At 44.8% G+C, this 13749-nt stretch overlaps 1 protein-coding gene across 2 annotated transcripts in view; it reads right to left on the reverse strand.

Annotated features, from left to right (window-relative positions):
- Positions 1-5059: 5059 nt before the first annotated feature.
- The window catches only part of LOC144150808 (ileal sodium/bile acid cotransporter-like), a 288230-nt gene continuing 279540 nt past the window's right edge, over positions 5060-13749 (reverse strand). For both annotated transcript variants that reach the window (XM_077682185.1, XM_077682184.1), the window contains exon 6: positions 5060-5392. In XM_077682185.1, the coding sequence (XP_077538311.1) occupies positions 5319-5392 (74 nt within the window). In that variant the 3' untranslated portion in view covers positions 5060-5318. The remainder of the gene's footprint in view (positions 5393-13749) is intronic.

Raw genomic sequence — 13749 nt, forward strand, 5'->3', positions numbered from 1 at the left:
CATTTCTTCCCTCCACTTACGTATTTGTTTCCATCAGTATTGCATATTTCTTGGTTATTTTGGCTGTCTTTGCTTCTTCATTGTTGGTCCCATATTTCATTGCTGCACAGCCTCTTAGTCTTTTTTTCCCGACTGCATGCCCAAGCTTTTAATCTGTCCACTTACATGAATCCATTAAGCTCTCCTCAAACCGTATTTTACTTGTAGCTTCTTGAACTTACATGTTCCCATTTTTCTGTACTTCCATGTCCTGCACTAGTGCAGGAACAAGGCAGCTGCCTTTTTCATTGTTTTACTAGTATGCACCTATGGCCAAACAGAGTACCGTTTTTATTCTAGGCCTGATAGCACGTTTGTTTTTAATGAGAGTACTGCATTCGCAAACGGCTAGAGTCTCAAAACCATTACAACTTTCTAATTCCTCGCACAAGTTCATATTTCTAATACCCCACAGTGCTCTGTGTTTCACTGTAGCCATGTTTTTTGTAGCCAAATATTTATATTCCCCTTCTTTGGGTATTTCATCTCGCTGTGTTGACACTGTGTCATTTCCTGGACTGACAGTTAAGTGCAAGAGGGGGGGCTGTGGCCTCTCCCAAAGGGCGGAGGGAATGGACGAGATGAGGCCACTGCCTCTACCTATGATCAAATGATGGCTACTGATGACCATTTTTACATCCCAAACTATGCAAAAAAATATGCGATTTTGTGTCAGCTTTCACTATGACGACCAGCCATTCTGGCTGAAATTACTCCGGAAGAAAAACCTAAAAGAACCAAACAAGTGGCAGGTTATTTAAATCATGCCCACTGCATTCTGAAGTTTTTTATCTCTATGTTTGAGCAGATTTCTTGTTTTGCGTTTTTGTCTTTACTTTTTTTCAACTTCTACTGCTCCCATTTTTCAGAGCCCATGGCCCCCACAAAATGAAATCCTGGGTATGCCAGTGAATATTGCTACTATAACTGAAAACCATTATTCCTGGCTTCTCTGCGCTCACATCAAACTCAAGGGCTGCGGTTTCTCGGCCACAAGTATTTGTAAGTATCTGAATATCTCTAATTATCAACCAAAAAAGCAAAATTGTCTGCGTATAGCATTCCCGAAATACGATCGATGCTCTACCACTCTTCCTTGCTGGACTGACTTCCTTCCAGCTTTCTTTTTAAGATTGCAATGTTCATCATGGACAGTAAAGCATGCTATGCAAAACATGAACAAAAGGCATCCTGTCTCAACCCTCTAAGGGTACTAACCTGCAGCGGGCATTGCCGCACTGTATCGTGCATTTTTAATAACTGTGTTAACATTCAAGCCTTCCAGTTTCAGAATACTTCACAGCAAGTCTCTATTTACATTTTCATATGTCTCTTCAAGGTCCGAAAATTCTACCCATAATGGTCTACCCTCAGCCATCGAAATTGTAATGCACTTTGTTACAAACAAATTATCCTCAAGGCACCTGCATTGTCTAAATGCATTCTGCAATACCCTGGGGATTTAATATTTTCAAAACTTTCTGATATTGTCTGCATACAGAAGTGAAGTCATCTTAATGGTCTTAATTCTAGCTCTGGTCACTTTACTTTTATATATTAAATTCATCCTAGATAGTCTGGAGCCAATCCACTGCTCTTTCCTTGGTTTGTATCACATTATCTAGTGCCCTGATCAATGTTGCCTTCCTTTTGGATCTAAGCAGATTTATTAGCTGCATTGGCATACGTCTGAGCAGACTGCTGTTTGTGATGAAGGGAACTTTTTCTTCTGCTCTTTCACCAGTCAAGATTTATTTATTTATTTATTTATTTATGTTCTTCCATAGTCTTTTGGGTGTACTGTAGCCATCAGGGGAGACATCACTTTTTACGATTGTCTGAACTTGTCACTAATCACTTAATGAATGCACACCAATAATTGCTCACCTTTTAATAGTTCCGCACCATCATCCGCTAAGAATTTTGAAGGATGGCACTTTTTGAGCCTAATGCTTTTTGTGGAAATTTCCTGGATGTGCTTTTATCTTCTCATATGTCCATTGTCTGTTGGTTGCATTTTGTAAGATTTTTGATAGCACAATTTTTGTGTCCTTCCAAAATTTTTAAAGCGAAGACTGTGAGGGGATGATGTTATGTATTTTGGACATTTGAGGACAAAAATTTCTGTGGCGCCATGAATCTTTGAGGTGCGAGGCATTCTATAGAACGAAACACTGAAAAATGAGTGCCCCTGGCGTGTGTGCTAGCACTCAGTCACCACCAAAGTCACACGCCATTCAAAACGTGATTTGGACCTCAAGCTTAATTGTATATGTCTCATCACTTGGATATGCATTTTGAGTAGACTGCTTGTCAATAGACACCATTTTCAAGATTAGCAGAGTCAAAATAGAAGTGTGTGCATGTGTCATACCATGACCACTGTCAACACTCAAGAGAAAAAAAAATTCTCATACCTTTCACCTCAATCCCATGTTAACTGTGGGTCATGTGCTCATACGCTTCGCTGGTCATCCACCTCCACAGAGTGGAATGGCTCATTATTTTTCTTTATTTCATCTAGTCCCATAGCTGCTCCCCTTGCCTCTGTGTTCACTCGATACCTTTCTGCGTGGGTCAAAGGCTTTTTTCCTTATTCTACCATATTCTCAGTTTCGTCTTCATTTCCATCAGTTTTGTTGCTTGGCTTCATCCACTTTTGTTTTTATAAAGCCACTGTTTTCATCACAATCCAGATTTTGGCCTTGGTATGTACTTTTTTAGTTAGTCTAGCTTCCACCATAGCAGCAATAGACTTTACCTCTTAATTTCTTAAATCAGTTCCTCCAACTGCACCTGCTTTGGAATTTGTTCTGCTTGTGGTTCCAAAGTGCAAGGTAAGTCATTTGTGGCTGCCTTGTAAGCTTTGTTTTGTTTTTATCCACCTTTGTTTCCCCCACTGGTTCTGCGGACTAGTCTACACGTAGTGTGTAGTAAACGCAGGACCGTCCGATACTGCCTTGCTATGTTATTGGTCCTTTGCACTTGCTTTCTGTGTTTACTATTACAAGCTGGTTGCCCTTCATAGATGTAGCACTGAAAGCTTAACCTAAAGACTTCTAGAACCATATGGTTCCAGAAGTCTATGGGTTAAGTGGGATCGCACTATTGCTCAGACAATTTTGATTTCTTTATAGGCAGCTGTGCCCACGATATAATATTCCTTATACTGTTTGCACCCTGGTTTCCTTTGCACTCTATGCATTCTCTTCTTGTCTCTCTTATTTTCCCGTATAAATGCAACAATTCAGTTCATTGCTTGGCATGCCGTCTCTTGTTCACACATTCACTGCTTTAAGTTGCTTGCTGCCACACAAACCGCAGAAGCAACCACCTGTATTACTATACTCTGTAGTCCCAGCGTGGCCAAATAGTCGCAGCTTTCATTAATCTGTAGTGCAGAAGGCAAAATAATCAGACGATTTTGTAGCCTTATAACTGAATCAGCTGAAATTGGGGGATGAGCACATTTAATAAGCAGCTGTGGCAGTGCATGTTATCCACACGTACTGATAAAAAGAAACAGCCGCTTATGTATTTTTAATGTGCTTTCTTTGACGATAACCCCTTTAAAGCTCAATGTCCTAGATTGGCAAGCACTGCGATGAGGGGTGCGTGAGTGCAGCACGTGAATGAGTTTACTTTGTAACATGTGCTGCTTGGAAAGGATTAAAGCCCCGGTTTAAGGCATCCTACCTAAGGGCACAGTACATCATAGGAAGATGAAGTGGTGGGAATGTAAAATTATGAACCAGCTATCTAACGCGAAATTCAGGGTTATTGCTGCAGTGGGGCTTGATAAAGGTGTGGGGTTTTTGCATATGCAGGAGGTCCTATTACACCACTTCATTGTTGTTACTGAACTGTGCAATAACTTGATTTTTTATTTGGAACCTCATATGGACTGGTATTTCTGGGTTGGCATTTCATATTCCAATACTGTGAAGTGAAGTAGAAGGCTAGCTACTTAACCACAATCGATGTTATGCTGGTACTGCTTGATGGCACTAAGTTACCACATAAAGTGCCTGCCTCGCACCCTGATGGAGGCAGCTGAACATCAAAGTATGGCTAGGGCAGCTGGTGCTAACTTGTCTTTTCCTGTACTGCAAGTGCCGTTGGCAGCCTTTTTTTTTTTGTTAACTTCAGAGGCCCCATGTTACTATACGCAGTTTTTCAAAGTGTTGGACAATGACGTTGCAAGGACCTGAACACGAATTCACCTACCACGTACCGAGTCATTCACTTATTAAAAATTCTACCTGGTCGAAAAAATTGAAAATGAGCAAGGCGAGAAGCTGGTGTTATTCTTGCTGCGAGTCGCGAAAGCTGGAGTGGCAAGTGAATTTTTTGTTTACCTACAAAAACGTATTCACGGTGTGTGAATCCAAATCAACTCGCAGAACACAGTTGACTCCAGCCAAATGAAAAATTTAATTCTCATCAGAGTGGGACATTGTGCTCAGAATGGAGGTAAATAGATCGAATATTATTATTGCAACATCCAGTGCAGAGCAAAAAAAATTGACCCTGGACTGTAGTATAATTCGCCGAGTTAAAAGAGGCACAGAAGAGGGGTTTACCTTTCATAAAAATCAGTGTAGAAAAAAACTTTCTCGAGAGAGTAAACTAGAGACAACTGCACGACGGAGATGGGAGATCTCTTAACTCCTCCGACTTGGTCTGGGTCGTGGATCATTTGTGCGTAGAAGTGTATTTAAGTGGCCACCATACCAGTCAGTTTTGGTTGCGCCTATTTTTCACTTAACCTGACTGGCAGTGGCGTGCACCTATCTGCGAAGCCCCAAAAAGAACTCTGCCACTGCTACATCATCAGAATTACCAGAAAAATAGTGCCTTCAAAAGAGGTACACTTACTATCAGTACATAAATATACAGCGTTGAAAGTTGTTCTACCATAACTTATTGGTATGCGTCTTCAGCTAAGTATGCAACACAAGGCTAACTTTCGTGATGCAAAGAAATATATGGCGATAACTTGTGGGCGATTGCTCAAGAATGAAAACACCAAAATAAAACATTTTATTTACATGGCACTACATTCCTAGACCTATGTGTGGGCAATGTTCATAGCTACCTTTCTACACGGCATCCATAAGTGATGCACTTACATGCTGTTATAGTACAACCTGTAACAGACTTGGCTGGTAGACTACTAAATTTATTCTTACAGTCCTGCAGGTATGCATTGCCCTCCAACGAATAGTACATATAGTTGCGCACGTTTTGTCGACATTGCTCTAGTCTTTGTTGTTGTCTTAGCCTTGGAATGCAGGATTAAACACACCATGGTTTGAGACTTGGATAGTTGAGAGCCGCATTTTTTCATCATCTGGAAAAGGAAAGAAACAGGAAAAAACAGTCACTGTCAGCCCGATGTGCAACTTGGCACATAGAAATTTGGGTACCACAGCAGCAACAACCAAGTGATCTCGTGTGCCTACTGGTGGCTGGGCATCATATGCTTGTAAGCAGTTCTCTGAAAAGTAAAAAAATCGCCTCTGCAAGCAAAGGAAATGCTAGAAGTGAAGTTTTGCTAAAACTTGCTTAAGAAGTGCTTGCTAAAGAAGTGTTGCTAACACCAATGTGTTCAAATGTTTTCTTTTCCTGTGTATCCACCCCTTATGTAATACCCTCCTGGGGTCCTCAGGGAAATAAAAATGAAATGAAATCAAATGAAGTGCTAAATATAAAATTCGGGACTGGGAACTGTGTAGAAAATTTTGAAACTGGAGGCAAAAAGCGAAAATGCCCATATGTCCAGATATTAGCGCATGTTAAAGGTCCCGAGGTGGTCAAAATTAATTCGGATTCCTCCATTACGGCCCGCCTCGTAGCCCATGTGCAGCTTCGGTGAGTTAAACACGATAATTTCAGTTTATTGAAAATTTTCATACTCGAATATGTCTAGAAAAAATGATAACTTAGTCAATCAAGACTTCCATCTGAGTGTTCAGGTGCTGATAAGAAAATGGTACAAAAACATTAAAAAATGAAGGAAAAAAATTGGCTCCAATCCACGCTGTGAAGATGGTTGGAAAACAAAGCTTTAAACGACACCCACCAATAATTGCCCATGCGACGTCAGTTGAATTCACACACGTGGCTCTACAAAGAGCGAAACCAGAGATTTGGCCAGCCGGCACCTGTAATTTGCGGGAGCGGCATCCCGAACGCAGTAGCGTTGGTCATGGCCGGGCTAGAGCGGCGGACGCCATCGCTGTAGCCCAGCCGTGGGTCGGCAGAAAGAAAACGGAGAGGAGCGTCTTTTGAAGGGTGAGACAGCGGAACCTAGCCCCATCCTGATGTGCTAGCTCGGCGCTACACCGCCAAGCGACACAAGCGCAGACACGGAAACAATTGGGCATGTGAGCTTAGTGATTCCCATTTATACCCATTTTAAACTAGTTAGTTTAGCAAGTTTGAGAATTGCGAGAAAGCTGAGGGAAGTATTATAATCACTATTTATCAGAACCAGTTGCTCCTTTCGCCTTTTGAAATACCTCTTAAAACACAACCGAATTGGTATTCACCAGTTTAGAAACCGGGGTCCCATTCTTGGCAAGCGGTGCGCAAAAGGTAGCGTTTCTCTAGCGGCCAGATGTTTGTACGTGGTCTGTACATTTTGTTTTCCTGCCTTGCAAACCAATCCTTACGTATCTTTGCCGTATGACCACTTATTTCTGTCGGGTCTCGGGGTCTCCGGAGGTGCTGTTGAACAAGTCAATCAAGCCGTGCGAAGGAAGCGCGCAATGGACGCAAAGCTGCGCCAAAACAGTCCCAAAACAACCGTCGCTAAAGCAGACGACAAAGACGACGGAATGGTTCCCGCCGTCGCGGCCGCCGGCGCGCAGGGAATGCTGGGCGTGCACATCTACACTGTGCACGCTCCGTGAGTGAAAACCGCCCTCCCCCTCTTCAGCCGCGTAAGGAGTTTCTTGTCCCGCACGCCGCGAAGGTAGAAATCTTTGCTTTAAAAATGGGAAGCAGTGGAACAAAACTTCGACGTACATTGCCATGAACAAATGCGAGTTCGTCAACATTCTGTGAAAATGGAAAGCATAATGACTGGCCGCATTCCCTGCAGTCGTTGAAAAGGAGGCTATAGGCATGGCTATAGGCATACCAACAAGGAGTAACTTTTGTTTCCTCACTCATACCACTAGTTGACAGAAAACTGGCTTATAATTATATTTTCGCAGGGTCTAGAGTGCCGTCCGACGGCTCTTTAGCTGGGCCTTGCAGTGTCGTCCGACGGCGCTGCAAGAGTATTCGCACTTTACAGCAACGGTGGCGCCGCCGCGCGCCTTTTTTCCGAAGCTGTTTGTAGATGATCGGCGTCCCGGGCGAAGGCAGGCGGAGCGTTCGTAAACGTGGGGATTGAGAACGCAAAACCAAAAACCAATGGAATGTGCTGTGTACCGCAGTGTAAAATCGCTTAGTGCCGGGAAAACCCAGCGTTCATACCTTTCCCAGCGATAAAAAAGCCCGAAAGGTTTGGATAACTATGCTGCGCATTGGAAAATGTGTCAGCAACACAATGGGGTTTGCAGTATTCACGCAAGCTGACTTCTTCTGGAGCAATATCCCTAAGTTTAGTTCGCTATCTCGTTATTGATGGTGTATTTTTCGTGGAAGTTGAGTGTATCGTTTATTAATAGGTGGTCTGCAGCCACTGAAAACGCGGTTGAAGAAAGGCACCGTGCCGCGACATAACATTCCTATGCGCACACACGAGGGGAAGGTGAAGCCAAGAACCAACAGGAGAACGTCATTGCTCTTTCATTAACGAGCTGGTTTCTGTTAATAAATGCTGAATTCCAGTTGCATTTTGTGATTTGTTGAGTTGTTTGTGCTTCGTTCTCTTTTTAGCATGTGTGATTACTAGTGTTTTGAACTTGCTGCTTTTTTAAAATTCTCAAACCCCCCAAAGAAATGGGCGATGTAGGTATGTGTAATAAAAATAAACTTGTTACTGTGGCATCGTCGTTTCCGACAGCGCGCTGAAAGTACAGCACAGCTGATGTAACAGGCCCTGCCATAGAGGCGCCAGCGTTTGATATTTAGTTTCGGTATTTTTATTATTACCTGTAACCTGCATAAACGCCGTCGGATATTTCCTTGTAAAAACAGCCCACAAAATTATAATTTACTTGGGTTATTCGCACTTGTAACTGTAACTCGACACAATTGCGCAAGTGGCAATAGGCCTCCTGCGCTGGAGTTTTGGCGCCATGCAGCGCCCCTAGCGGCCGACGCCTCTGGGTAGTACAAAAGCAGACGACCCTCGCCGTCCTCCATGTGTTTTCAATTACAAGCCAGAGTGAAAGTTGGTTGTGGCCCTTTGTGGCGTGTTTAAATGACTGCATACTGTATGGAAAAGCCCTTAAAGTAGTTGCAGAGGCTAAACAAAATAATATCCGCTTAAAGAAGCCGATTTGTCGGCTTTCTTTTGAGCGAGCTGTCGCGGTGGGCGCGATGTGGGACAGTATCGCCAGGTCGGGTGGTTTAACTGTTTGACGACAGTTACAGTTTTTTCTTCTTGTGTGCGGTCGACAAAGGAAAGTTCACGAGTAGCATAAACACGGAACGCTGCTCATCCTATATCCTGTGGTAACTGCAAAAGGTTGCTTCAGCGGGAGCATGCAAGCGAACGCAAGAATTGCGCAGCCGACTCAGCTGACACTGCTGGCCTGGCACCGCCTTTGAAACGAGTGAAAATCTTGTTTCGTATTTTCACAAACTAAATGATTCTTGCGTAACGTGTTACGCCGCACGATTTACGAACGGCAGGGTACATGTATACTAGCGAGTAGGTGGGGCAATAGCGCCAAAGAAACAAATTAAGCGCTATTAAAGGACGCAAAACATGCACCTAATCACACGCCCGCTGCCTGCAGAGATGTGTACTTCTATAACATCACATAACACAGCCGCATACACGGCGCGGGGCCCCGAATATTTACATACGATCATCACTTACTGTGTTGGTTTTCTAGTGCAGGGGTCGTCGAATCTGAAAGCCGACACGCCAGTTTTGACTTCAAATGGAGTTAGACAGCGAGACAAGAACAGAGAATTGGCGTCCTCCAGTTGAATTGCCCCCCCATCTTCACACTTCGCCAGATTATTGTCAAATATTATTAGAAATTCGCTGAATTTTTTCTCTTTGCATTCAAAGCCCCCCTCCTCCTCCCACCCGATTTGCCGTCCAGCCCTCCGCCGTGTCGGCTGCATGGAACTCGGCCGTTGCTGACCATCATTCTAGGTTAATAAGTGCGAACTGGGAATGTATGCTGCAAGAGCGTAATTAAGTAAAGTGAGAGCAAACAAGGAAAGCGAGTGGCCTCTTAGTTCGCCCGACCACTTTGTTTTACGGCCACTAATTTCGGAATCGCAAAACAGATTTCGCGCTTCTGACGGTCGCGGCATTTTGTCACTGAGACACGCAACAAAAAGGCAAGCTAACGCTGCACCATGTATTCGTAACGGCGACGCAAACGAGCACTGTTTAATGAAAGTGCACGCATAGTGTGCAGGTACGCAAAAGAGCGGCGCACCGCAGCAGGCGAGCCTGCGGTCCGCCGGACTCGCTGGCTTATTTTTTGGTCGGCTGTTTTTGAGAAACCTTTTTCACCTAGAGTATTAGTTTAAACAAGAAATTTCACTTCAAATTTCAATTCGTACGATCATCGATCGGTGAACCTGCGAGTAGCAGACGCCGTCACGGTCCCGGCACTTTCGTCGGCGCTGTAAACGTGTTTAGCGCTGCAAAGCGTTTTCCCCTAATGTGTGCTGCTGAGCACGAGGTCGCGGGTTCGATTCCCGGCCGCGGCGGCCGCTTTTCTGATGGAGGCGAAAAGCAAAAACGCCCGTGTGTACGAGATTTCGGCGCACGTTAAAGATCCCCAGGTGGTCAAAATTAATCCGGAGCCCTCCACTACGGCGCGCCTCATCGCCTGCGTTGCGTCGGCGCGTTAAACCCTACAATCAATCAATCGTTTTCCCCTAATGCCAAGTTGATCGCTGAAATAGATCGGACGCGTCGGGAATGAGCTGGTGACCACGTCGCAAAATAATCGGGAGCGTCGAGCTCATTTTGCTTCTGTCAACACGGGATCCTATGGGACCCGCGCAGCTTTGTACTACCCGGAAGTACTGCCGGGAAGCCGCTTGCGCAGCGCCCCCTGGGCAGCGCAGGAGGCCTATAATAAAACGCTGTGCTCGGTTGCGTCTACCGTGCTCAGCTTGGCGCCTAATAAAAATTGCGCCCACCTCCCCGCGAGGGGAACCCTGTGTAGATGCGACGCATCGTGGGGTTCACTTGGTGTTTCCGTTGGATTGATTCTGAAATCGCGTGAAACGTGTCGGGAACGCGTATGATTATTATGTTTTATGATTATTATTGTTTTATTGGCCAATCTTGGTCAATCTCTCTAAGTGGTATGCTTGGGGCTTCGCTGTCGCAACGACCTTTACTCCATCATTGTTGCTGTAAGTGGGAGCTCCTTTTCTTTTATTGCAAGTGTTAATCATTGCCCCATCATGCGTTGTATCAGTACCATCTTGACGTAGTTTAAATGAGTCAAGGATAAAAGGCGCGTTCGTAGCATTTGATTCTGTCTCGGTTTTGTGGCGCAGTGGGAAGAGCACCATGTACCTCGCGTTCCGCCCCCAGGGTCGTGGGATCGAAACCAGGCGCCGCTAACTATTATTTTTTTTTTATAGTGTAGGGGGAGGTGCGGACAACGCCGTATGGAGGGACAAGGCGAGTGAATGAGATGCAGTCGCATCTAATATTCGTAAAGTGTGCTTGAACAGTTTTTTATAGAAACTGAAGTGCCAACAAACGTTCACGCAGCACGGTTGGCTGGTGACGCCATTCGGTTGCAGGCACAATCCCTCGATGCTGAGCATGTCATCCGTGCCCTCCCTGATGCCGCAAAACACTGTGTGACTGGCGTTGTAAACTGCTTCGCCTTCGACGAAGCACCTTTGTGTCTCATCGGCAAGGGAAAAGAAGAGACACTAATGGGCCCGTATCGGCTTTTTCCCCAATATGCGCGCGCTTACACGATGTCCCGATCATCGTCCCGTCCTCCATTTTGAATACCCCGTCGCGCCACCTATATTCGCTGGAAAGTGCGAATGCTCCCGTGCCGTCCGAGCGGTCCGGCGCTTGAGCCCACTTGAGCGGCGCTTGTACAGAGCTTTCAGCACACGGCCAGAACGGCGCCTTCGAGCTTCAGTCGTCTTAAGAGAGCTATACGAAAGAAACGAAGTTCCTTATGACTCATCAGCCAGCTGAAGATCTGAAGCTCGCGGATGGTAAGACGTGTTTCCCCGAAAGCAAGCGAGCCGGAACTAAGGTTCAATGTGCGCTCACTCGGGTTAAGGCACATTCCCAGTGGCGGTGACTTGGCACGTCGCGCGACGTCGCAAAGCGATGAGCCGGCCGTCGCTCATCATCGCTTTGCGACGGCGGAGCCGATCGCTCTTGAACCGAAATCGCCACGCGATGAGGGATTTCGGTACGAGGCGGCGAGCCTCTGCTCGGCAAGCAGCGTCCCGTGCATTTCGGTTCTTTGTTCAGTGGCTTCATATGTACCAATCGACGAACAGCGTGGGACTCATCAGTGTAGAGAAACGTGTTTGAATTGCAAAAGCAAGTAATCTTCGTATATAGCTAGATGGATACTTGCAGCCTTTTCGTACCCCTATCGACGAGTAGTAAACACCGTGGAGCTCGAAAGTGCCAGAACTTCAGCGTCTGTGAAACGAAGCGAACTTTGTGGGCCCTGGATACAAGTGTTATGGCGTGAAAGCAAACGTGTGAATTTCTGCCTGCAAGAATATGTTGAAAAGAGTCTGCTTGAGTTCGTTATTTTCGACTCTCCAGGTCAGTAGCATGTGTTTTAGAGTTCCTGTTTTTGTCGCGTTCGCGTAACATAATTTTCTTTGACTGCGAATGGTTGGAGCACCAAGGAAGTCGTTCAGCTCGGGTAACAGTTTCACTGAATGCAGTCGCATCATCTCTCGTCGCAAGCGCGTGAGCGCACATTGCACATTGATTTCGGCTCGCTCGCTCACAGGGATACATTAACATAACCACCCGCGAGCTTCCGATCTTGAGCTGGCTGATGCGCCAGCTCAAGATCGGAAGCTCAAGATCGGAAGCTCTGTACAGGAGCCGCTCAAACGCCAGACCGGACGGCACGGGAGCATACGCTTGCAGCGCCGTCGGACGGCACTGCAAGGCCCAGCTAAAGAGCCGTCGGAAGCAACGTTTCTAGCTATAAACGTTGGTCGGACGGCACTCTAGACACTGCGTTAAATTTTACGCAAGTATCGCGTTCTTATTCAGCTAGAATTCACCATAGTTAGCGTACACTTGTTTCGGGCAAGGTACAAGTGTTAGGCTTGGTTGCACAGCGTTGCCGTTGCACAGAAAGCCGACCCAAAGGTGTTAGCCCTGCGATGAAGCCATGTCGTGCGGCAGAGCCAACTTTCATTGCTGTATTATTTGTAACTTTTGAATATTCGAATACTTCGAACGGTAAAACTGTGCTGCAGATCAGATAAAATAGCAAAAACTATTCGCTAAACGTTAGAAGTTTCGATATTCACACACACTATTTTTGATTTTTCTTCATGTGCACACATTTCCTAATTTACATACATATGGATATGTATGTATGTATGTATGTATGTATGTATGTATGTATGTATGTATGTATGTATGTATGTATGTATGTATGTATGTATGTATGTATGCATGCATGTATGTATGTATGTATGTATGTATGTATGTATGTATGTATGTATGTATGTATGTATGTATGTATGTATGTATGTATGTATGTATGTTTGCATGTATGTTTGCATGTATGTATGCATGTATGCATGCATGTATGTATGCATGTATGCATGTATGTATGCATGTATGTATTTAAAATACCTTACAGGCCCGGGGCATTGAGTAAGGGGGGTTACATGAAAGTTACAGAAGGTGCAAGCAGTCAACACTCGGCAGGAAAGATTGTAAGGAACTAAAAACTTCAGTACACACAAGACAAATAAGAGATAAACAAAAAAAAACGGATAAGTACATTGCAGGGAAATAACGCAAAAAGTACTACAATGTTCAAAGTACTACAATGTTCAGAGCACACAAACCCCATCAAATGAAAGATACAAATCTCGCAATAACATTTGACGACAGAAAATGCGAAAAAAGAATTAACATATTTGCGACAGATAGCGTGCACATGACACGCACAGAAAAAAGCTGAAGGCAAGGGAAAAAAATAGATTAGATTGAAAAAACCACAGCACTTCAAACACCTTGCCCAGTGAAGGAAACAAGATGATGCCTAATTATATGTGCTGCTCTGCAAGTGCTCGTGTAGAAGATGACGAAATTTTTTCTGATTATTTTCTGCAGCAATGCTATCAGGAAGGCTATTCCATAAGCGAATGGCCACAGGAAGCGCATAAAAGTTAAACGCATGTGTGGAACCATACATACGGGAAAAACTTAATTGGTTATTTAATCTTCGGGACGTGTTTGATGCGATTTGGATAGGTAATGTGGAACGAGTGCAGTTAAAAAAACATATCTGTGGAGCAATGATAAAAGGGCGATATCGCGGCGGAGAACTACAGGCTGGAGGGAAAGATCAAGCTTCA

The sequence above is a fragment of the Haemaphysalis longicornis genome, unplaced genomic scaffold, assembly GCF_048455015.1.
Source record: "Haemaphysalis longicornis isolate Haplotype H1 unplaced genomic scaffold, Haemaphysalis longicornis Haplotype H1 scaffold_1, whole genome shotgun sequence".
Classification (NCBI taxonomy): Eukaryota; Metazoa; Arthropoda; class Arachnida; order Ixodida; family Ixodidae; genus Haemaphysalis; species Haemaphysalis longicornis.